The sequence below is a fragment of the Anguilla anguilla genome, chromosome 1 (assembly GCF_013347855.1).
Source record: "Anguilla anguilla isolate fAngAng1 chromosome 1, fAngAng1.pri, whole genome shotgun sequence".
Taxonomy (NCBI): domain Eukaryota; kingdom Metazoa; phylum Chordata; class Actinopteri; order Anguilliformes; family Anguillidae; genus Anguilla; species Anguilla anguilla.
In genome coordinates, this window is record NC_049201.1 from 47,585,871 (window position 1) to 47,609,710 (window position 23,840).

The following is a 23,840-nucleotide window of genomic DNA, read 5'->3' on the forward strand; positions in this document are numbered from 1 at the left end:
GAATGTGCTTCTTTTAAAGGGACATTGACAGGTTGTTTCCAGTGCGTAAACTGAACTGTTCTGCTGTGCGACCATGTGTGTCCTGTGGTGTGCGTAGAATTGCAGGCGACACGGTACTCATTAGCCTGATGAACAGTAGGTCAACATATGATTGAATGAATAACTACCCTAAGTGGCTAAGACCTTCGCCTTTACTGGAATAGACTAAAGAACGGTTCTCTGGGCTTCAGCTCTGTGTCATCATGCCATTTCAAAAGGGCGAAGAATTTGATGAATATTTAGCTTGCAATAAGATAACGTTATAGCTACAGCTGCCAGGTAAAGGTAAGTTTATATCCTCGTTGTTACTGTTGTCTTTTTCTGCGTCCCGAAGGCCTGGGGTAAGTTCAAGTATACATTTAGCTCGCTATCTAGCGTTAGCCACCTACATAAGCATGCCAGAAAAGTGGCCGGTATAGCTATTGCATAATGTAATATAGCTAATAACAAGAGTTTAATGGTTTGATGCTAAGTTAACTCAAGTAACTCGTCTGGTTTTTCCGAATTCATTGGCTGTAAAGTGCATCAGGCGTTTACAACTGACAAATATCTGACGACTGTGAAAGTATCTTGACAATACTTAGTGCATTATGTGATGTAACAGTTATCTAACCTTGTCGTAAAATTTCTTCTTACCGTGAAGAATCCCTGACTTGTTTAGATTCTGGACAGATAGTAACAAAAACATGGCTGAGGCTCACTTAAGTTTTCTCATGTAACTTCTAACTACGGATTCTCCATTAAAATTGTGTGAGTGGTGATAAGGTGGCTTTCATGATATCATATGATAGGCCTACTAGCTGCTTGAATAACCAGTTTTCGGCTGAAGGGAACTTTGACAAAGTGGACCCTACAAAGTTTAATAAGTAAAATACTATAGCATAATTTATTAAAATAAGAAAGTGTACATGGCCTTTGAACTATTATACACTTCAGAAAAGTATACTTAGGCTTATACTTGAACTTCTTTGTAGATTAAGTATACTGAAGTAGACTACAGAAAATGGGAAAATACGTATGCCATCCGCCAAGTTACGCCTTGGTGGTCCATTCCCCATGCTTATACAGTACTGAGAATTTGGCAACTTTTAAGGGTTTCCCATACAGAAATAACCCAAATTACCACAGACTCTCAGCACTTAAGAACATTAACTTCTGTACCTTCTGAACTCACGCAAAGACAAAATTCACAAACAACTTCACTCATCCACACAATAAAGCCCCAAACTTGGGTGATTTTGCATTTTCTCCTTCTTTTTTCTGCTGATTACATCATCATAAGTGCTTCAGTACTTCAATCAATAATTCTCCCCATTAGACATTAGCTACATCAGCCAATAACAACCTTGGATCTTGAAAGTTTCTTGCAGGATACTCTGATCCACACGCAAAATGGATATATGAGGAAGTGTACACTTATATTGTACTAATATTACTAATATACTAATATTGTTTCTTGACTAGGTATGGGTATCATTAGTATTTTGATGATATCCCTGCTAAAACAATATTTTTCAAACTTGAACTGGTGGTCTACCTTCTTTAAAAGAACAAGAAAACGACAACTTTAAAGAATGTATTTTATTGCAAAGGCACATCCCATTGTTTGAAACCTTCTAGGTAAAATACAGCGACACTTCCAACAGTTTCGCTTTCAGCATTTTGACAAACTTTAACATTAAATAGCTTTCTAACGGGTTGACCCAGCAAGTTTAAAGTTCGTTCAGATGGCACCAAAATTCAGCATCAAAATCAGCTTTGTGCTTCAGTCCAGTGGGTAACTTTTGGTTCCAAACTCTATTCATGACTCACATAGCTACATGAATACAAGGTAGGCCCTAAAACCTCAGTCTACTATTGCAGGCTTTGCCCAGCCCGGGGCTTGTTCTCCATGGCTGCAGCAACAACGTTATACACTATATTTAAGTAGGCTAAGTGTTTATAACTTTACTTCCTTATTCAATATTCATATTGAAATTATATCAGAATTTTCAATACATACTGTATGTTTTGGAAAAGTCAGGAAGAGGGAGCCATAGGCTATGTATTTTATGACGGAAGATTTATTGATTTTCTCAGTGACGATGGTCAAATTGACTGCTGTGGCGTTTCTACTGTTAACTACTTGAACTAGCCTAGTGCTTGTGTCCAAAGTGCTGCTAGGGTAACAGCCATGCATTTGCTGCCAGTCACATCTGTCCAGAATGTAAACAAACAAACAACAAAAAACAAAAAAAACATAAACAAGTCAGGGACACAATAAGAAGACAATGTCACTTTGCTGCCAAGCTCAAGGTTAGTTCTGTAACGTTGGGCTAAATTAGCCTCAAACTGTTATATCATTGTGGGGTAAAACAAATTGCAAATCTATAATTTAGACAACTGATGTGTTTTTGAATGGCTGTAGAAAAACAGTTTGAATCATAAAGCCTTTATTTTGTATGATATTCAGTGAGATGAACGCCCTAAAGACCGAAGTGAACGGCATAACGCCGTTCCAGCAGATGATCTCTTCTTGCTCTGGGGCTATCCTCACATCACTGCTCGGTGAGCACAGCACTCCTGTGTGGGGAACATGTTTTGGAGACTCCACGATTCTGTATCTGGAATTCTAGTATTCTTAGCTGTACCTCTGTATTTCCAGTCACACCATTGGATGTTGTGAAGATACGACTTCAAGCTCAGAAAAGTCCGTTTTCCAAAGGTATTCTGTTTAATTTGGCATTTTTTATTGAAGGCATATATAATAAATTATTTTCTAAGACAAGCAGATTTTTTGAAGTATGTTCTTTTTTTTTTTTTTTACCAGGAAAATGCTTTGTGTATTGCAATGGACTCATGGACCACCTCTGTGTCTGTGAAAATGGGAACTCCAGGGCGTGGTATAAAGCCCCTGGACATTTCACTGGAACTCTGGTAAAGATCTCAATTCACTATACTGATTAGGAATGAGCTGAAATATTCAAATATTCTTGCATGTGTACACCATTCGATTTGCTTGTGAGTCATGTAGTACTTTTGTTACATGATTTAGGTACTTTGCTTGCGTTGCTTTTGGTTAATTTAGAAATGAGGTAACAAGACAGAAAGTAACTGCAGTCATTTTGAATAGGTCATTGGCGGCTCTGTTCATATCAGCTGCGTAGTTACTCTAACCTATGAACCGAATGTGCTTCCTGTCAAATGTTGCTGCAAAGTGACATACTGCATAACGACCAGTTCGCAAACAGCATTCTTTCATATTGGAGGCAACAGGGTTCTACTGATTCATATCTAGCTTGCATGGAAAGCTGTAGTAGGCTAATATACCTGTTATGAAATTGTTCCATCATCATATAATGCCACAATGCCAAGACTCTGAATTATGTACTGTCTATTCATGAATTAAAAAGATAAATGTCATTTTTACTGTGCAAAAACAGGGAAATTTTATCAAAACATTATTATTTTACCTTGCAATTGTCATTTGACATGTATGCTGTGTTGGAGCTTTAAATAAACTTCACAGTTTCTGAAACACAGTTGGCATGTATTTGGAAACAAACTACAGTGAAGTTTCCAGTTGAAAATGCTGAGCACACTCCACATGGCACTAAATAGTTGATATATAAACGTTTCCTGGGTTTTCTTATTTTTAGAGAGCCATGTTGTGTTGTTACAACAGTGGCTTGTTTAGTAAAACTGTGGCTCTTCCTGTTCCCTTCGCAGGATGCATTCATTTCCATTGTTCGCAGAGAGGGAATCAAGTCCTTGTGGAGCGGACTCCCCCCAACACTGTAAGCTTGCAGCACGGCCTCCTTCTTCCTTTTAGACCACAAGATGCACACGCCATACAAGTTAGCTAATTTCATCCCCACAATGCATTTTGTGTGAAATTGTTATGATGCTGTCACCTGTAGAGTCATGGCAGTACCAGCAACTGTCATCTACTTCACCTGCTATGATCAGCTGTGTGCATTACTGAGGACCAGGATGGGCAGACACTCTGGGGCGGCTCCGTTACTGGCAGGCGCTATAGCCAGAGGTGAGCCCAGCTGAACCAATCAGACTTTATTATTTTCTCATAAATTAATGTTAATAGTGTCAGATGCAGTACATCACAATAATCGCACAGAAAGATACTGTACATAATGTTGAACAAAGTATTGTGACTTTTGGATATGCTTACTCCCACCGTGGCAGCAGTGCATGTTGTGTGTGTTTGAGTTATAGTTATATAATACTATTCTACTTTTACAGTTAAATCCATGTATCATCCCAGGGTCTGAAACAGACTTTTTGTCAAACCAGCCACTGATGGATAAAAAAATTTAGCAGACATTTAACAGCATGAGCATGCTTTTTTAGAACATTTTTTAAATCTTTATTTTAAGGAAAAATAGATTTCCAGTGCCAGTAAATGAACAAACAATAGTAGCTCATTTCAATATTTTGTCTTTTTTCTTTGACAAGTCCAGGGCTACCAAAGTTAGAGCTACATCTCTGATAAAACGTAGCACGCGTTTCACTCAGGAGTGTTGTTTTGACTTTTTTGGGGCTGACGGCAGTCAGGGCAGAACATGACTTGCTCTTCACCCTCGAATACCAGCCATGCGCGACACTTGTCGTTATTTCATACTTCCACTTCTCATTAAAACAGTTTCTTTTGTAGCCTCACTTTGTTCTTCTTGGACATTTGTCTTCCTCCTTTCAACAGTTTTTCCCCAGTGAACTGTAGCCCCATCTATTTCGACAGCTGACTAATGTTGGATAATTTTGGTAATGATTTTCACAGAAACGTTTCGGATAACAGGTTACAGCTCAATACTGCTCTGGCAGGTGCTACGACTGGTGACTAAAGCAGACCGCAGAAACGTTCGATCAGAGCAGCCTAACAAACGTGAGGATTTGTGGAAGCTTGTCTCGTATTCTGTAGCTACGCTTGTGATTTCTGTAGCCGTGAGAACTTCAGTTATATTTCAGAGATTTTCTGGCTGCTTGATTTCTACACAACACTGGTTACACAGTTACTTCTACTACTTTTACCTTGTAATCTCTAGTCAGGGTTATTGTAGTGGCTTTGCCTGCCGTCTACCAATCTGTGCCATCAGGCCACTTCTCCTGGTCCGAAGTGCTGCTTGGCCTTCGACCTGCCTAAATCCACTCAGGCCACGCCATTTTTCGGCCTGCCTAAATCCTCTCATGGTAGGCCTTTTTTCGGCCTGTCTAAATCCACTGATACCACACCATTTTTGAACACTGCCCACACTGGCTTCCGATGGCTGCCTTCCTTCAATTCAAATGACTCACCCTGATACATGAAGCTGCAAATGGTACTGCCTCTTCCTATCTACTGCGAGTGATTATACCATACTCTCCAACCAGACCTGTACTGTCAGCATCCTCTCTCCAGCTGGCTGTCCCTTTTCTTAAAGCTCCTGGCAGCCACTCCAGGAAAGTGGATTTCAGTGTCTGTCTCCTGAAAATGTAAAAAAAAAAAACAGCACCCTTTCCCGACAACACCTCAAAGTTTCTGTTTCATAACACAAAACCCTGACCCTTCTGTCCCTTTATCTTGTAAGTCTTCAGGCACATGCCCTGACTGTGGCACTTATATGATTATAACTCTACCTATCTCTAGCTCTGGTGTTGCTTACCATGAAATGAACTTTTGTAAGTTGCTTTGGCTGAAAGCATCTGTAAAATGACTCAGTTGTAAATGACTTAATGGCATGAATGCAGTGTTGTTTATAATGCTGCGGCATAGATAAGTTGTGCTGGCACCAGTGTATTGTGAGGAAAATTGCTGCATAATATGCTTCATGTATAATATTCCTTTTCTTTCATTTCTGCTGGAAGCATTTTTCCCAGCATTCAGTCGGCTAGCTCCATAGCCTATAGGCTACTGCAGACTGAAATGATGCATTGTATTTGGGAACCTGTGTCACTTCCCTCCCTTGTGCTATTTGCAGTGGGCTCAGCCACGGTGATCAGCCCCCTGGAGCTGATCCGTACGAAGATGCAGTCCCAGAAGCTGTCCTACAGAGAGCTGAGCGTCTGCATCCGCACCTCAGTCCAGAGCGAGGGCTGGCTCTCCCTCTGGAGGGGATGGGGTCCCACGCTGCTCCGGGATGTTCCCTTCTCAGGTACTCCCAGCACCAAGCTGCAGACTCCAGCACTCTCTCTCAAAAGCATTACCTCCCTACCATCATCCCCACAGCTTTTCTCAATACAAAAAGATCTCACACAACTGCCATTTTCTCTCTCAAGACACGTATAGTTCTCATCATCACCATTTCCTCTGTCCATGCACCCATACAGTACATTACAATACGTGACATTGCATTCACTTAGCTCATATCCAGAGCAACTTGCTTCGTATCCAGAGCAACTTACAGTGAACATTGACCTGAGTTATGTGTGCAAGAGTGCTAGACCAGGCCAACAACTTTTCCTGACCCTCAGCTGTAAGTGCATTATCAATAAAGCACTAAATGTAAATTCACTCTTGCCAACCTAGAACCATAATACAAGACAATAATGCAGCATAATAAAGTAAAACATAATGATACACAGTTCACATTGTGCTGTATACATGCATTCAGTTCTCATGAAGCTAACTTTTCCTCTTTCAGTATGCAGTCCATTCTGCCTAGTTGACATTTACTGGTCCTCGTGTGCAGCTGCAATCTGCTGACATATGTTCCCATGCTATTTCCCCACAGCCATGTACTGGTATAACTATGAGCAGGGGAAGCGCTGGCTTTGCCAGCACTACAAGACCACGGAGCCCACCTTCACCATCACCTTCATCGCTGGAGCGGTGTCTGGATCTGTGAGTGGAGGATGCGAATTTGCGTTTCCACAAGCTACTTGCGTGCATGCTGAGAGTATACTTTTAAATAATCCATTTCGTGAGAATTCTATGGTTTACGAACGAAAGTCCTTTTAATCACTGCAATAGTCAGGGATATGTGATGTGTGGGTAGTTTAAAATATGTGCGTCAGCCAGTTGTAAAACTATATGTTCTGGATTCCGGCATTAACAAACTTACTGCGAGTAGTAGTGGCTTGTTCCAGTGTTAAAAGACTGCGCATTCGCCTTTAATCTCAGATTGCCGCCATTGCGACCCTGCCCTTCGACGTGGTGAAAACGAGGAGGCAGATTGAGCTCGGAGAGCTTCAGGCTTTGAATCGTGAGTATCGATGTTCCTTTAAAGAACAGGGAACAGGATTACGTTGAACTGTGATCTTCTTGTGTGAAGAGCAGGATCCATGTTGACACACTGCACTGATCTCGTTCTGCAGTCAGCGCGCAGACGTCTCCTTCCACCCTGAGTGTGATGAGGAGAATAGTGGCGGAGAACGGCCCAACAGGACTATTTGCAGGTACAGTGTCCACAGCGATGGCGAAGCCCGTCATCAGAAGTCACTCTGGAATAGAGCGCTTGCTAAATGTCTAAAATAAAATTAATGATGCTTTAGTGGTTTTGGACCTTTTTACATGATGAAATTAATATTCAAATGGATATTTATTCCTGGGCTTTGTGTATTATTAGGGCTGGTCCAAAATCTGCTTTACAGAGGCAAACGGGTGAAGTGTGGGTGAATATTACCACTAGGTGTCATCATAACACTGTGGGTGAAAACTGAACGGAAAACGCCTTGACAACAGAAATTTCCTCAGCTATGCTGTCAAGAATACTTTATCTCAAACTGGCACTGTTTGCTACAGACAGTTTCCTTCTGGTGAAGTTAAAAGGCGATGAGATGAGAGGAAAAAAATAATACAGTGTTGTGGAACGGGTGTGGTATTAGGCGATGTGGAACGGGTGTGGGATTAGGCGATGTGAAGTCTGCACTCTCAGAGCTGACACTACAGGTAAACACGTGCTCCTGTCTCGTTTCTCCCAGGGTTCCTGCCCAGGTTGATCAAAGTGGCCCCTGCATGCGCCATCATGATCAGCACGTACGAGCTCGGGAAGGCCTTCTTCCGCAAACGCAACCATGACAGAGCCCGGCCGACAGTCCAGGCCAGCTCCTGAGCACTGGGGCCCCGGGCCGGCCAATCACAGGACGCAGAGTACGGGTCCCTGTGGGTGGAGCCGGCACATCAGCAAATGGCTTCAATCGGTGCTAAAACCTAAGGGAATAAGCACAACATGCGTTGACTCCACTTATCCCAGTGAGGGAAGATCAGAGTAGTCCAGAACCTTTTTTTACGAGGGAAAACCTCAGCCTTGAACAGCAGATGAAGTCTAGCCAGTGTGCTCAGACATTTATGTGTGTGTCTGCGTGTGTGTAAGCATGTATCTGGGTGGATTCCTGTATTTAAGTCTGGCAGCCTGTGCTGAAGCCCTGTTTGTAGGGACTGCAGTGAAATGGATTTGAGCTGTTCTGGCTCAGCCGGTTTTAGCGCCAGTTTGTGCCAATCAGGTTCCAGATCTGTGGTGGTAAGGGGGGTATCACTGGGTCCGAACAAAGCGTAGTTTCATATGTTTGTGGCTGCGTTCTCTTCAGTGTGACCACTTTGTTGATGGCTTTGAACATGAAGTTTAAGCGAGTGTTGAAGTACTGAGGCCTAAGTGTCTAAGCATTGTACATTTTTATGTAAATAAATGTCAGTGTGTTCAGACTTGAATATGGAATATTATTTACTTAATAATAATAGTATTAGAAAAATTTCCAGTTTTTTAAAAGCATGTGACAAAATTCCAGAGTTCCCACAATCAAAATGAAGTTGTGGTAGTGGGCAGCATGGCTCATGAAATAATCATCAGATGTTTCTCCAGATGGTGAAAAATGTGTTGCACATTTTTACTGTGGAAAAAAACCGAATTATCCTGTGTTCATTGGTAGTCTGGATAATGTTCCACAGTAGCTGATTTTACATCTTTAGAGTCTCTTAATCAGGGAAGAGGCAACAGTGCACTCTTAGGTTATCTCCAGTTTAATTTTTGATTTGTATTATAATCATAAATTGCAAAACGTTTAATTATAGGTTTCCATTCTTGACGTTTTTAAATGTATTGGTCAAGAATGAAGTCGTCAGAATATCTGGACTCTGTTCAAGTCTGCAATATGCCAAGTGTTTTAGACTGCACTATGAAATTCACTTAAGGTTTATGTGATAAGGATATTCTTAATGTATTGAAAATAAAATAATAGATTTGGTATTCAAATCTTTTTGAACTTGCATTTAAGTGCATTAATAGTTACACGTTGGGCTTAAATCAAAGCAATAAAGTTTCCTTGGGGATTTTATAAAGTGAAAAATAAACATAGCTTTAAATGAACATTTGCATTTCTTGGCTCATACACCAGGAGAAGCTTGTCTGTCTGCTGTCCGGAGTAAAAAAAAAGAAAAAAGTAGCAACCATAGCATCCAGGCTAACCAGCAGAACAGCAAATAGCAGAATTCGCTCTCGGGTCTGCTACACGGAATCCGGACTCCCGTTGTGTTCAGTGGTCTCTTCATTCAGGGATACAGATCATCTGGTTCCTTTTCTCAGCTGAACAATACCCAACCCATACAATGGTAAAATTACCTCAAATTATTCATCTTCAAAGGTACCACTGAATATTTTCATCCGGCTTTGATTTTTTGACTTTGTTCAATAATTTATTGAGATATGTGCCAAACCAAAGAAAATTATAAATATTGCAATGTCAGGTCAATCCTTTTCTCTGTACTCATATCATTAAAATGATTTCAGATATTGTATTTTTATTCTGGAATACATGCACTCTGCCAAACATTTGCTTTTGTGGCTTTATTTCATTTTGTTTTGACAATGTTTTGACAAGTAACTGTGTGAAACTGGAATCCTAAAAATAGATTTTTTGAAATACTGATTTACTCCTTTATGACAGTTCATCCAACTGTTTTTTTTTTTGTTTGTTTTTTTTGTTGACATGACATTCATGAGTATCAACCGAAGAACAATAAGTCAGTTTAGTTTTTATTTGTTAAATATGCTATATTTGTTTTATTGTGAATTAGGAATTTTATCTTAATATCAGTGCATTTGGATTTTACTTGAAATATATTGTAAACCACTCAGTGAAATTATTTCTATTGTCATAAATTTATAATAAGCTATAAGCAGACAACATTTTGTCCTCCTATCAAAAAGGGTAATTGCTCTTTTCAAATGTCCAATTCATCTGAAGACATATTTGCACATTCATATCCATTAGTTCATTAGTGAGTTTAAATTCAGCTTGGGACACTGCTATTTAATATGTATATAAGGTATGAGTATATATATGCTTTGTCATGGATGATTTGGAATGAGGTGAATGGTAGAAGGAAAGATATAGAGCTTTCCCTAAGTTACTAACCACCTTTGATTTAAGGAGGACTTGGATAGTTTAGGGCAAGATAGAGAGATCCTGGTAAGCACACAGAATGACAGGGAATGAAGGGATGGGCCTGTTGGGGATGGAGAGACACGTAGTGATAGGAGTTGGTTTTCCAACTGGGTGTGATAGTGCTCAGGGCTGCAGTTCTTAGGTGGACGACACCTAGTTTTAATTAAGTTTACACAAGGGACATTGTATTGATAGGCTTGGCTTCTGAGAAATCAAGAGGAGCTGGCCTAGGCATGCTATGAATATAAAGTCTGTTTGTTAAGGGTATGTATTGGTTTAGGAGAGGATGATGATAGAATCGCTGTCTTGTGCTACTTTTGTTGATCAGGTCCTGAGTCACTTCATCATCGACTTTACAATGAACAGGAAATTCAGAGTCCCTCTTTTGTTTTCGTTTTTGCCCCACAGTGGTTAAGTATACAGAGAAAATATACACATACACATCATCAGGCCTGTTACTGCGTGGACTCTGTGTGCAGACAATAGATGAAAGATATCTGAGACTAGGTGGTAAGGCTGGTGACAGACAATGCCCATGCTGGTTTCGGAGGCTCAGCCCAATGAGCCCTTGCCCCAACTGCAGAATGGACCACGCCCCCGTGGTTCTGGGGAAGGCGGAATAAGAATGGATTAGCCCCTTTCACCACACACAGACTGTGAATAGACACAGCGTTCAAATGACAGCACATCATTTGACAGGCAGAGGCAGACCCTGCTTATTGCACAATCACAGATTAAATATGCCTCGTCTCCAGGGAAGGGGACTTGGCAGAATGCGCATATTTGCCTTTCTGCATTCAGGAGATGAGCCACTGTTGCCTGAAGAGACAAGTGTGCAGAGAAATCAGAGGGGTCTCTTGTCAAGCAAGAAACCTAGTTTTGAAGACAAATATAACTGGAAACTGAACTGTGAAAGCACATTGTTTAAATGTATTCAAATTAAGGTAGTTTATTGCGTGCCTACCCATATTTCAGGAATTGTGGATCACTTTATGTGTATGATTAAAAAAAGAATACAAAAGAAATTCTTTGGTGTTGAACTGCTCCAGAAAATTTGGTGTGACAATGCAAAGTGGTTGAAACAAATTTATTCTAAATTAATTACAAGCATTAATTGAAAAAATAAATACACAATGTAATAAAATCCCTAAGGAAAACCAACATTTTATACTTTCCAGTTTTCTGTTAAAAAAAGGTTACAGATAAATGGTGAAACATTCTGTTGAATCCATGGCTGGACTCTCAAAAGCTGCACAGTTAGATGTACTGTGGACACAAACATCATATGCTACAAGGATTGAGGCCATTTGTCGACAGCAATGAAGCTTACATGGGTAGGTACTGATTGTTGAACAGGCAAGCTAACCTAACGTTCACACAGTGAGCAACTCGGTTGGTGGGTCGCTCACATCTACTATGCTGTGGGTGGGGCAAGAGCTTCCTGTTGTGTCCTCTTAGTGATCTCGTGCAGCTACAAAAAAAATGAACGTGAGGCTAATGAATTTTCCTACCCATCAGCCATATAAGACAGGGTGCTAAACTACAAATCTAATATAATTTTGTATCTATAGCTTATCAGCCTGTCTTTTATGTTGTTAACTTATGACAGATAGGCTGTCTACACAGACAACAAAACGGCATCCCTGTCCAATAAGGTAGACTCTGAAAGCAGTGACCTCCAAGTAAATTTGCCTACCTTTGAACAGAAAATCATACTTTCTCGCATTTTGGTCCATACATAATATGCTAGCTAGAAAAATCTAGCATTTATCTAGCCCATGTGATAGCCCGTGTCAATGTTTTATTCAGAAAATAACTAAAGAACTTGCATTGACGCTAAGGACAGTCGCAACTGCCCTCAAAGCTTCACTTTTCAGGCACTTGTCCCTGTATTCTTTTGTAAAGATGTACAGGGCTGGGTGACTTTGAGCTGTACTATTTAATCGACCCTCCATTGCCAATGTGTGCATTCACTGCCTTGATTTGAATTGAGCAATTATTCACAAAATGGTGTCACATCAGAAGGAAAAGAAGGAAGTGCAGAGCCAAACTCTGATTGGCTGTTGGCGGGTGATGCCTGTGAAAAGATCAGCCATGATCAACGTTTCTCTGGCAACAAAGTACTACGCCATGGCAAAATCAGCCCAGTTTCTGGGGCCGCTCAGCTTCAAAGAAAACTAATGGATTTTCAGCAACTGATCCACTGAGTTACTCGCTGTGTGAACACTGAGTAAGAATGGCAAAAAGTCACTGCACATTATACAAAAAACAGAGAAAACCAACAGGATGACAACAGAGCATTACAACAAACATACAGGCAAATAGCAAGAAACCCTGACCCATTAACAGGCAGCAGTGCAACATTAACAGAGATGAAAGGAACAAAAGTAGACCCTGATCCCCCAGGCTTTGACCATCCTGTTTCCTCACACTAGCTACATTCATTGTTCACATTATATTATATATGGTTATCAGGGATACAGGTCAATTATTGGTTCATTATTTTGGCATTATTTTCAAAAATCTACTGATTGTTCAGTTTCCTTTTGCAATTATAAATCAATAGTGATATTGTGGGTCCTACATGGAAAGCTTGTAGGACCCACAGAACTGTACAGAGAATGCTTATTCAAGCATCTCACACAGGGTGAGATTATTCTTTATCCTTGTATTTCTCCCTTTAGTCCACATACCGCATACATGGTTACCATGAATTGTGGCGTGCAGTGGCTCGTCCTTGAGCAAGCAGAAAGGTATATACCATCATATGACCCATAGTAATGACTTATTCTTCATTTATAATCACATGGCAAGGCTTTTAGATGAATATGTTAATGAATGCTATCATTTTCCAGGAACAACAACATTTATATTAATTAATATCAATCGGTATAATATCAGTGTTGATTGGGTAACTAGTCTACATTAAATAATATAGTTAATATAGCCAATTTAATTGGGAGGAAAAACTTAATGTAAAGAAAATGCTAATTAGAGCTGTGGATAATTGATCTAGTTCCTTAATCCATGAATGGCTAGTGACCAGCTGATAATCAACATCAATTTGTCCGCATTGCTACCTATTGCATCCTCTCAGATTCTGTATGCTTTAGTTTATTTTCCTGATTAATTAATGATCTAGCAAACCGTAGGCCAAAGGCCAAAGTTTCAGCCAGGCTTCATGAACTTAAGCAGTTTGCTCACGTGATGCAAAACCGATCGTATGCCGTAATCTCGAGGCCGCGAAAGACAGAAGTTGACCATCCACGCAGAATGCAAATGTCTTCCATTTTAATTACATCAGCGACTGAAACCACACCACTGATTTCCCACAGTACTGCTGAACATGCAAACTGCATCCTCAAAGGGCTGACAAGATAGTGGATTGTGCTGAGCATTTTTTTTGTTGTTGCATTGACTATAAATGAAGCTTGCTAATGAAATAATGACGTTAATATAGACTAAACAATTTCCTTAGGCAACAAGAAAACAGCAGACTGGGGCCAGAAACTGCTGTCAGTAATTTGACAGTTGGAAAATAGTTATGAATTAAGCACTCCTATTGCTGAAAGGAATGCATCCTGACATACAGAACTTGTTACACCTTCTACATTTTTCAACCACTGTAATGGGGTTTCATGTCACTAAAAGTTAATTTGCGTGCATCCATGACAGGCCTATTAAAATGGCTGTCTGTATAAGTTTAAGGAACCACCAGCCAATCAGTGTTTTAAAACTATCTTTAAAAAATGTGTGTGAGATCTGTATCTATTCACAACAAAGCTGGAAAGTTATGGTTTGAGATGGTGAAAAAGAAAAGGCTAGAAAACCATTATTCACCCTAATCAAATTACAGACTTGCTGCAGCATAGCAAAAAGTTGCAATACTTGTAGGTGGAAACATGGCATATAAACAAACACATTCAAGCAACTAAGGCAGAGTGGGCTGTCTATAATTGTTGCTGTGCCAGGATGATTGATGGCAGGTTATGGGAGTCAGGAAGATGAAGGCACAAAGCAAATGGCACGACTGTATCAGGGCTGGGAGCGTGAGGGGTGTTGAGTGAGGTGCGGTAGAGTGAGGCTTCATGAGCCCCATAATAGGTGGAACAAGTTTTCCAATGGCAAAATATGATTGGTTCAAAATATGATTGGTTCCAATACGCTAGTGGTTGAAAGTACATCTTCGCTCCACCCACTTTGGGGTTCATTAACCCCAGTCTCCAATCCCTATGTTAGCATACTACCCGTAACGTTACAGAGGGTTTGAGGTATGGACAGGCAGAGCACAGCTTGGGGGAAAAAGTGAAATGAGATAAGCTCCTCATGCGTAATGAAATTCAGATTTGACTGATTTCCCACTATTTGCCTGCCTGAGAAAATTTTATTTCCCTAAAATTATGTTTGGGTTATCGTTTGTTATCTGCACTTGCAAGCAGTAATACCTGTCATTGAATAAACCCACCAAAATAAAACGTACCGCTTTGACAATAAAATGGATGAAAGCTGGCAAAAAACCAAACCTTTTTTTACACCAGCTATGCTGAACCTCGTTGCTTTACAAAAACCAATCTTTGTAGATACATTCCAGGAACCGATCCCTGTGTTCTCTAGTGTACCTCCATTTTCTAAAGCTTGTCAGAAGAGACTGTCCTTTGAGCAGACCACAGACGTGAAGCAACTGACATGGACACTCTGCATAGCCCAGTCAGGCTTAGCAAGTACATAACAATTCAGTTAAAATAACACTGGCCTCAACTGAAACAAAAGAGAAAGAAACAATGTCAAGTCTATACCTGTGACCCCAGTCTCTCCATGGCTTGACATGGTAGGGATGTTTTTGTTTTTTATTAACGAATGTTATGGGGTGCCGATATGGCCAGGCCAGTCCTGGGCCAGTCCCAGTGACGGGTTCAGGAGGGTGTGAGCCCAGGGCTGGTCATCTCTGTGGTGGGACTCACTAGACATTCACTGGACTTGAGACTGGCCAGGGATTTGTAGCTGGCCACCGACGTCAGGGACCCACAGAGGCCACGCAAGGAAGGGGTGTCTTCTTTTCCTACGAGGAAAAACACAGGATGGCTGAATGCATGACTGGGAAACAACACTGCAGACTCTCATTTATTTGACCTTTATTTGACCAGGTAGAGTAGAGAGTGGATTTAATCAAGAAGTAAATCTTAATCGTTCCAAAGGAGTCACTTGCTTTACAGTGTATCGTACACAACTGACACACCAAATTACCAAGTAATAAATAATAAAAATCTGATCTACAAATCACTGGGAGCGATTTAGTACAATATCAATACTTAATAAATTCATACGATCACAGCATTCAATAAGAAGATTAAACCAGACAAGGAGTTTATCCAAAAGGCCAAAATACGTAATTTATTAAATAAGAAACTATGAGCAATTTTCCCCACTATTTTTATGGGGCTCCTTAGGCCATCAATACCGTATGTAATAGTGTGTGTAATTTGTAAATTCTATGTCGGTCTTGACGTGATCAGTATGTGACACACTGCAAAGCAAATAGAACACTGGTGTTGTCATGGTGCCCTCACAGTCATCTATGTACAGCAAGGGCAATCGGCAAGTTAGCGCGCTGCAGTACCACAGGTCCCTGATGGGGGGCTAACTGAGCTGGGCTGACATCACCAAGGCTGACTCAGTCCTCCCCGGGAGCTCCCTCACATTAGCATTTGCAGTGGATTGTGGGATGGGGTGGGGATGGGGGCAGGTTGTGCCGTACCTTCGCTTCGCCAGCGGGGGCGCTCTGGCTTGCCCTCCGGCTCCTGAGATTGGGCAGGGTCCAGGGACATCTGTGACAGGCTGATGTCAGCCGAGAGCTGATCCAGACTGTTGAAGCTTTTCCTGTCACCATAAAGAGGGGAGAGAGAGAGCGAGAGAGTGTGTGTGAGAGAGAGAGAGAGAGAGAGAGAGAGTTGGTTTTGGTGAGAGGAGGTAGAGGCGGATGCACACAAGACTGTTAGCCTGCTTTCACCAAAGATCTGACATGGAGATGGCAAGTGGATGACATCACCCATGACCTGGCACTCAGCGGTCGAGGGACAGGCTGCTGGACCCCCCAGGCTGCCTGGCATACCACGACAGAATGTCCAGAGTCAGAGCATTACCCCAAAACACCCGCCCCCACACCTGCAGGGCACACTTAGGAAAGCATCTCCCTCTCAGATCATTCCAGTGTTTCCTCTTAAAATACCCAGGGAGGCTGTACGCACTTCACAGGATAAATAACGATGGCCACAAAATAGAAATAAACAAGTGAAACGATACTACTCAAAGGCACTGACAACAGCCAGAGTGAACGATATGACACTGTAAACCAACATGCAACAAACTGAAGCCCTCTACATTTTAATCTGAAGATATATTCCTCTAAATCCCTGACCGAGCACTGTGAAAAGGACACAGAGGAAGATAAATTAGTCCTTAGTGCGCAGTTGTAACCACAAAGAAGGCAGGTTTAATTTGATTGGAAGAAAAAAAAAATGTCAAACGGACTCAGCGTCAGTGAAAACTCCCATAATCAAAGTCTGCTTTTCAGTAGCACAACTCGGTGTACTTATTTCGGTGTACTGCCAACATAAAGGATAACTTATTCTGCGCAACAGGATTGTGGAAATGAACACTGAGGATGGTGCTGGCACCTGTATGCACCATTATTGGCGTAAGTAACCAAACAGTGCACCATGTCCTTGGAACTTGTTTAGCAACAGCAGTAATTAACTGGTACTGCGGCAAATAGGAAAAAAACAGCTATTCTCCCACCAAAACAAAATCCTTAATTTGTGGTGTCTTCTATTAAATAATAATTTTCTACACTGTTTGAATCCTCGGTAAGTGCTGTAGTATTTTCAGTTGAATACAGCCTGGCTGTACACAAAAATTTATTTTCATTCATCTCAATAACAATAAGAAATACAATAATACAAACAATAAACCATTATGATTATGAATATGATGACAATGATGATCATTATTAGTGCAAAGAATGCTTCTCATCAGCTCACATTTCCATTCACTATGCTAATCACGTCAAAGACAAAGAAAATATGGAAGATTACACATACTCCTCCCACTGTCCTGTGCGTTTCCTGTACAGCAGGGTATCCAGGGCGACGGCGCTGGTGTCAAGGGCGCCCGGAGAAGGCCACTGATTGGTGAGATGAGTGGTTAACTCCTGCCTGGATCTCAGATCGTGGTTCTTCAGCACTGTTCTGGGGACAGGAGACACAGCCGCAGGCTTTTTGCACGTACAGGAAAAGCAGTCTGTTCACCTCCAGATAGCCAGTCTTATTCCCTCTAGGTGCATCTCATTAAATGATCATAGCATGTTCTGTGTCTGGAGGAATGATTCTAATTTCCACACAGGAAGCTACAATACACACAGAAAAACAGCAATACAAAGTGAAACACAGTGAGATAGACAAATTGAATCGTTTTCTTCTGGGGATGAGAACAGCCTGAAAATTTGGACGATAGATCTAGTGTGTTGTTTGAAAAAACGCTGCAGGGAATTCTCCTTAAGATTAGAGCACAAATTGAGATTTCAATCACGTTTCCCAAGAGAATAACCTGAGAAACACAAGACAATTTTATACGAAATGGTACAGGCAATACAACAATGCATACAATTATGTACACACAACAGAGATCTCATATATAGTTTTCTTATCCTCTGGGCATTATCCTTTGAATAAACACATCGTATGATGTGCCTCAAGTATCCCTTTGAGTCCTATCCTATCCCACTGCTAGGTCTTTAGCCCAGGTAGCAATGCTGTAGAAGTACATACAAATGATTTATCTGCTAAATAAATGTTATTCAATGTTATATCAACATAATTGAAGAGGGAGGGTCAATGCAGAATAGATGAATTATGAACACTTCTTCATCAGAAGTCTTACTTAAAGACTTGCGGGAATACAATGCAGTAGCTGAATGGTAGCCATTCGGCCCAGATCACTGCTTCCCAAGCTCCCATGGACCCTCGGATATGCTGGTATTTCCTTACAGCTGCGATAGCTAATTCAAGTGCCTAATAAGCTGTTAATTGAGCTTTAGTCCATTAAGGACCTGATTGACTGGCAAGCAAAATCACATTTGGGTTCTGAACGCTTAAGTGTGGACACCTGGTAACGGAAAACTAACTGCTAAACTACTAAAACTGAAACGCAAGTACAAGTATGACTGGCTGAGGGAGAAGGATGGGCTAACGATCACATCGGTACTTTGAAGTGGAGCTGACATTTCAAGCATTAAACTGAACCCAGTGCAGCAGAGGAGGCTGTGATGCACCTCTTCAGCATTTAGTGAGCACTCAGCATAAGGAGGGCAAAATGCAAATGGAATTGGCATTTACATCATTACTATACTGCAGCGAACACAGATTCAGTGCAGCATTCTCTCTTAAAGTGTTCTCATTAGTGAATATAATTGCTGGAGTCTGCCACTCATATTAAGAGACAAAAGCTTAAGTAAGGAGTGTGACAGAAATGAGTTGTATGCCCTTGACAAATGTAAATGTTAGGACCCCTTCAAAAACTAAATGTGACTTTTCAAGGGGCTTATCCTGTTAATAAATACATTTCAGATAATAAAAATGTTGGCGAATCCCTGTGAATTTTCATAACTTGCAACAGCAAAAAAGTAATGCAGGGCACAAATCTGATTTATTAAAAACCAATTATGAGGTAAAGTACACCAAAAATGAACACTTTAAAATCTCTGCTGCCAGACCAAAAAGGGTTTTTAAGTGAAGGGTTATAACAATCAAACAATACGATACATTTGTTTTATATTTCTTGAAACAAATTTTGGTATGATTTATAATTCTTATACAGAACAAGAACCACATTTTATCTCCATAATTCTTTTAAACACCCTCTACTTCCTCAGGAATGGAGCTAGTCTATTTCCAGAGAAAAATAGCAATCCTTCCAGGGAGCACCCGGTTTTATTGATGACAATTTTGCAAACTTGGATCACAAATTTACACTTAGTCTCACAGCAGATACAAAGCCATTTCAACCAATGTGTGAAAGAAGCATTCTCAGCACTTTCTTCAAACATATGTTTGTTGTATGCTGGTACACAGAAATGCACAATCACCAGTTTCCCCAACAGCTGGTGTTGATGCGGGCCCTGTGTACTCAGATGCTGGGACACATACTGTAGGCTTCAATGATTAAACCAGGTCAGTTAGTGTGCAAACACAGTGAGTGTCGCACAGCATGAGCACAGCCAGCTCCTAATCTGTTACAGCGAGGCCAGGAGATCGGAATGACTGCACACCATAATCAACATGCCACTCAACAAAGGAACTTATACAACCTCACCTAATGAAGTAGGTGCATTTATGTCAGAGTGAAATACGGTTGTTACTTAATTGCTTACACAGATACTGCATAATATGTTGATTAAGCGATGGGTTGATAATGACATCACCCGGACAGTTCTGCCTAATGCTACCAGGAGAGCAGCCTCCCACCACCCGAGCTCAGGCACTGTCAAAAAAACAAAGAGAGTTTGAGTAATATAGAAGGGTAACTTTGGTAACTAGGCCTGTGTCTCCCATAAATGGGATTGCCTTGAGAGTGTTATGAATGGCTCTAAAAGTACTGTTCCAGGACCAGCTTTACTTATTGTGCCGTGGAAACCTCCAAATGTGTTCTGGTTCCGCAAAAGTCTACTGCACTTCTTTATATGCTGGTGTATGAAACAACCCTGTTGTGCAATCTTCAAGTAGCATGTGCTTCCAACACATTGGAATTAACATGGTTATTAACAGATCATCCAGTTAGAAAATTTATTTAAATTGAGCATGCTAATCATGTCCTGAATTGTTACACTGTTTCATGCACCTATATGCATTTGGATTGTTTTGCCTGGTGTTTGTTCATTTTCTGAATACCATTTAGAACTTTGATGATATTCCATTGGGATTACACTTATGATATGCTGAGATATGCTGGCTTCACAAACTTCACAAGAGCATACTGTGAAAATGGCCGACCGTAGGTCAAAGTCATTCTCTCAGAGACCATCAGTAGGGCCTGCCTGCATTGCAGGTGAGCTTGAGCAACACAAACATATGGAACAATCATATTCCAAGTGTGCTGATACATTAATTTTATTATTAACTATTCAGATTGATGATTGTATCTCAGACAATGTCTACACATTGCCATCTTCACATCTTTCTGACCCATCCTATCATTCACAAGTGGCACAACCTTACCACAGGACTCCCTCAAGGATCCATCTTTGGGACCCCTCCAGTTTTTTCCTTACCACCCACGTAAGCCTCACCGCACATATGTGCCAACTTGGCATCAACATTGGAGGGGATGAGGGAGGCAAAAATTGAAGGATACAACTGCATGCTCCACTCCAAGGACAGGGATCACAGACAAATGTATTTAAAAATAAAGCAGGTGTGCATTATGTAACATCTGCAAAAGTCAGTAGAACTGCAGCCTACTATAAATAAAGCAGTCTACCCTTGCATACCAAGTAGCCAAAAAATGAACTGAAGAAGCATGTGGGGTGTCCATGGGGCGGCTGACTCAGACCATGTGAAGGTCACATCACACAGTTGGGACTTTGATCCCCCACCACGGTGGTTTCTGCACTGAGAACTCAAAATCTGTCCTTTCCTTACAGCATATGCTAGCTAGCTAATTGTCCAGACCCTTTGCGCTGACCTGACTGAACAACTGCAATTCTCTCCTTCTCCCTGCATGTGCTGCCAAGCCTTTCCAGCTCATGCAGAATGCTGCAGCTCTAAGCATTTATAATCAGCGAAAATGCGCACGTCACATTTCTCCTCGTCTTCCTCCACTGGCCCAAATAAAACACAAAGTTCTAGCCCTAGTCTACGGTGCAGCAAGAGAAATGGCACCTTTACCTGCAACTCTGTTATTAAATCAAACAGTCCTGTCTGTACACTCCCCCCCTAAAAGGTCCCGCCTCCCAGGTACAACTTCTTCTACTCTGGTGCCCCAGTGTTGGAATAATGTAGCAGGTTTACATATTTGCTAAGTAAATGAGGTAAATGGTGACTATCTGTTGCAACCATAAAGTCTTGACTCTCAACTCTTTGTTACCATTTTTGCTCAAGATAAGAGAATCTGCAAATGCTTAAATACATAAATGTAATGTAAAAGTGTGACATTGGTCTTCATGTTGGTTTCTTGGCACTTGCTGAAACAAACTGCGACAGTAATTTCCATTGTGCAGTTTGCACGTTTGGCTCGCACGCACACGGGTCAGAGCGAGGCCCTTCACGTGTACCTTAAAAAGTGGACGTGTTGGTGCTTAAGTGACCATCAGGGGCCACTGATGCACGATGAGATGCTACCCCCCCCCTCCCAATCACCGAGTGACTCTAGGGCTCTGTACTGTTCCCAGCCACATTTGGCCCCGGCGCGGTCTGGATAAGACACACAAATGAGCGTGTGCGTCCGCTCGGCTCGTAAATGAGGCCTCAGGTGTTCGTGCTGTCAGCAGTGAGGCCCTCGCTGATTTCAACTGTCAGTCAACAGATTTAATAAACTCAAAATGCATCCTCTTTCCAAGGGAATCATTTTCTACACAGCACATGAAATGGAAGCATCAGCTGATCTGCTAAATGAAAAGCCCTGGGATGGGAATATGAGGCATTTATTTGTGGAAAGCATAGCTGTTTCAGACATCACGCTGCCTTAATAGGGTAAATCATCACGCAACAGACATTAAACCTGTCTAAATACAAAGAATTACCAACCAGAATTTTGCCATTATGCCTCGGTAGTTATAGACAACTGCAGCTGAAACAGTCACCAATTTGTTTCACAAAACTGTCTATTGAACTCTGCAGTCAAAATCCAAAAGTGCATCGAAACGACCTGTCTCTCAGGACCATTTATGTGTTTTTGCATTGTCTTTTAAAAAGTCATTTCCAGACAGAGAATGTGCATCTGCATCAGATCTCATCTTCTCTGATTCCTGAAGAACTCCGGTGCTCTTTTAACTCAAGATAACATTTGCATGGGCAGAAAGTCCCCACCACAGAAAAAGGCACAGTGGGGTGGCTGACTCAGACCATGTGAAGGTCACACCACACAGTTGGGACTTTGATCCCCCACCACGGTGGTTTCTGTACTGTGAACTCAAAATCTGTCCTTTCCTTACAGCATATGCTAGCTAGCTAATTGTCCAGACCCTTTGCGCTGACCTGTCTAAATACAAAGAATTACCAACCAGAATTTTGCCATTATGCCTCGGTAGTTATAGACAACTGCAGCTGAAACATTCACCAATTTGTTTCACAAAACTGTCTATTGAACTCTGCAGTCAAAATCCAAAAGTGCATCGAAACGACCTGTCTCTCAGGACCATTTATGTGTTTTTGCATTGTCTTTTAAAAAGTCATTTCCAGACAGAGAATGTGCATCTGCATCAGATCTCATCTTCTCTGATTCCTGAAGAACTCCGGTGCTCTTTTAACTCAAGATAACATTCGCATGGGCAGAAAGTCCCCACCACAGACAAAGGCACAGTGCGTTTAATCACACTACTCATTGAGGGGGAACCCTATATTCAGGGTTCCTTGCTGTGATTCAAATGTCAGGCAGCAGCCGTCCCTGTGGCTGCCTGAAAACGGTTCCGCAGATCCGCATTTTCACAATTGTTCCTCCCGAAATCTGTAATTAGCCCCAGCGGGCATTCTCAGAGGCCACCTATCGTTCCCTGTTGGGTTCTGAGGGGAAATCGAAGCATAATGACCACTATAGCAGACTTCATGCTACGGGGCATGTGTGTAAACAGAGCACATACGTTAAGTACACTACCATAAAACGTAGATTCTATTTCTACATTTTCGGCCACTGACTCTTGTACATAACATGCTGCTTTTAGGGTGCACAGAACCATAAATGTACAAGTTTGCGGAGTGGCAGATGCTGGTTCTATAAAGGAGATACAGCACTAAGTCAGGTGACTGTGAGGGGTGGGCTCAGGTGGTCAGTGGGTGTGGCAGGCCTGACTCACAGCTGGTCCTGTAGCTCCAGGACGATGTACTCTAGCTGCTCTTTCTCAAGTTTGTGGCTGACGTCTGTGTCCGACAGCCGCTGTAGGAGCACCTTGTTCTGGGACACGGACTCGGCCAGCTGAGCTTCCCGTAGACGTACCAGCTCCTCCAGGTAACCCTGAAAACACACACACACACACAGAGCATCAGCCTGGGGTTTATCTGTGGCAGGGTAACCCTTGAGGATACCAATGAAATGTAGCCTTTTGGCTAATGTGTGTGCATTGCATGCTTGTCATGAATGTTTTAATTGTACACTGTCCCTGATAAATAAATAAATAAATAAATAATGACACACACACACACACACACACAAACACATCTGCAAGGACATTTCATCCACATAGT

At 41.5% G+C, this 23,840-nt stretch overlaps 2 protein-coding genes across 5 annotated transcripts in view; one reads left to right on the plus strand and one right to left on the minus strand.

The window, feature by feature from the left end:
* Positions 1-41: 41 nt before the first annotated feature.
* On the plus strand, positions 42-9,768 carry slc25a40 (solute carrier family 25 member 40). Of its 2 annotated transcripts, XM_035384315.1 has the most exons (11): positions 48-324; positions 2,492-2,586; positions 2,684-2,743; positions 2,849-2,955; positions 3,748-3,815; positions 3,939-4,063; positions 5,991-6,164; positions 6,744-6,853; positions 7,133-7,214; positions 7,327-7,407; positions 7,933-9,768. In XM_035384315.1, exons 2-11 carry the CDS (start codon positions 2,496-2,498, stop codon positions 8,061-8,063), a joined length of 1,029 nt encoding a protein of 342 aa, XP_035240206.1. In that variant the 5' UTR covers positions 48-324; positions 2,492-2,495; the 3' UTR covers positions 8,064-9,768. The 2 variants fall into 2 exon arrangements, with proteins under 2 accessions (XP_035240200.1, XP_035240206.1); XM_035384309.1 differs by having other exon boundaries at positions 42-324; positions 2,684-2,955.
* A 1,697-nt stretch (positions 9,769-11,465) lies between these two features.
* Positions 11,466-23,840, minus strand: part of rundc3b (RUN domain containing 3b) — a 44,053-nt gene continuing 31,678 nt past the window's right edge. For all 3 annotated transcript variants that reach the window (XM_035392456.1, XM_035392448.1, XM_035392438.1), the window contains 4 exons: positions 23,453-23,610; positions 17,490-17,636; positions 16,148-16,269; positions 11,466-15,451 (listed from right to left, as the gene is read on the minus strand). In XM_035392456.1, the coding sequence (XP_035248347.1) occupies positions 15,306-15,451; positions 16,148-16,269; positions 17,490-17,636; positions 23,453-23,610 (573 nt within the window). In that variant the 3' untranslated portion in view covers positions 11,466-15,305. The remainder of the gene's footprint in view (positions 15,452-16,147; positions 16,270-17,489; positions 17,637-23,452; positions 23,611-23,840) is intronic.

What these genes read in the sequence shown, in the direction of transcription:
- slc25a40 (XM_035384309.1), top strand. Translation starts at nt 2,496, where the DNA reads ATGAACGCCCTAAAGACCGAAGTGAACGGCATAACGCCGTTCCAGCAG. An exon ending in GACATTTCACTGGAACTCTG is followed by an intron (nt 2,956 to 3,747) that starts GTAAAGATCTCA and finishes TTCCCTTCGCAG; the next exon opens with GATGCATTCATTTCCATTGT. An exon ending in CCCAACAGGACTATTTGCAG is followed by an intron (nt 7,408 to 7,932) that starts GTACAGTGTCCA and finishes CGTTTCTCCCAG; the next exon opens with GGTTCCTGCCCAGGTTGATC.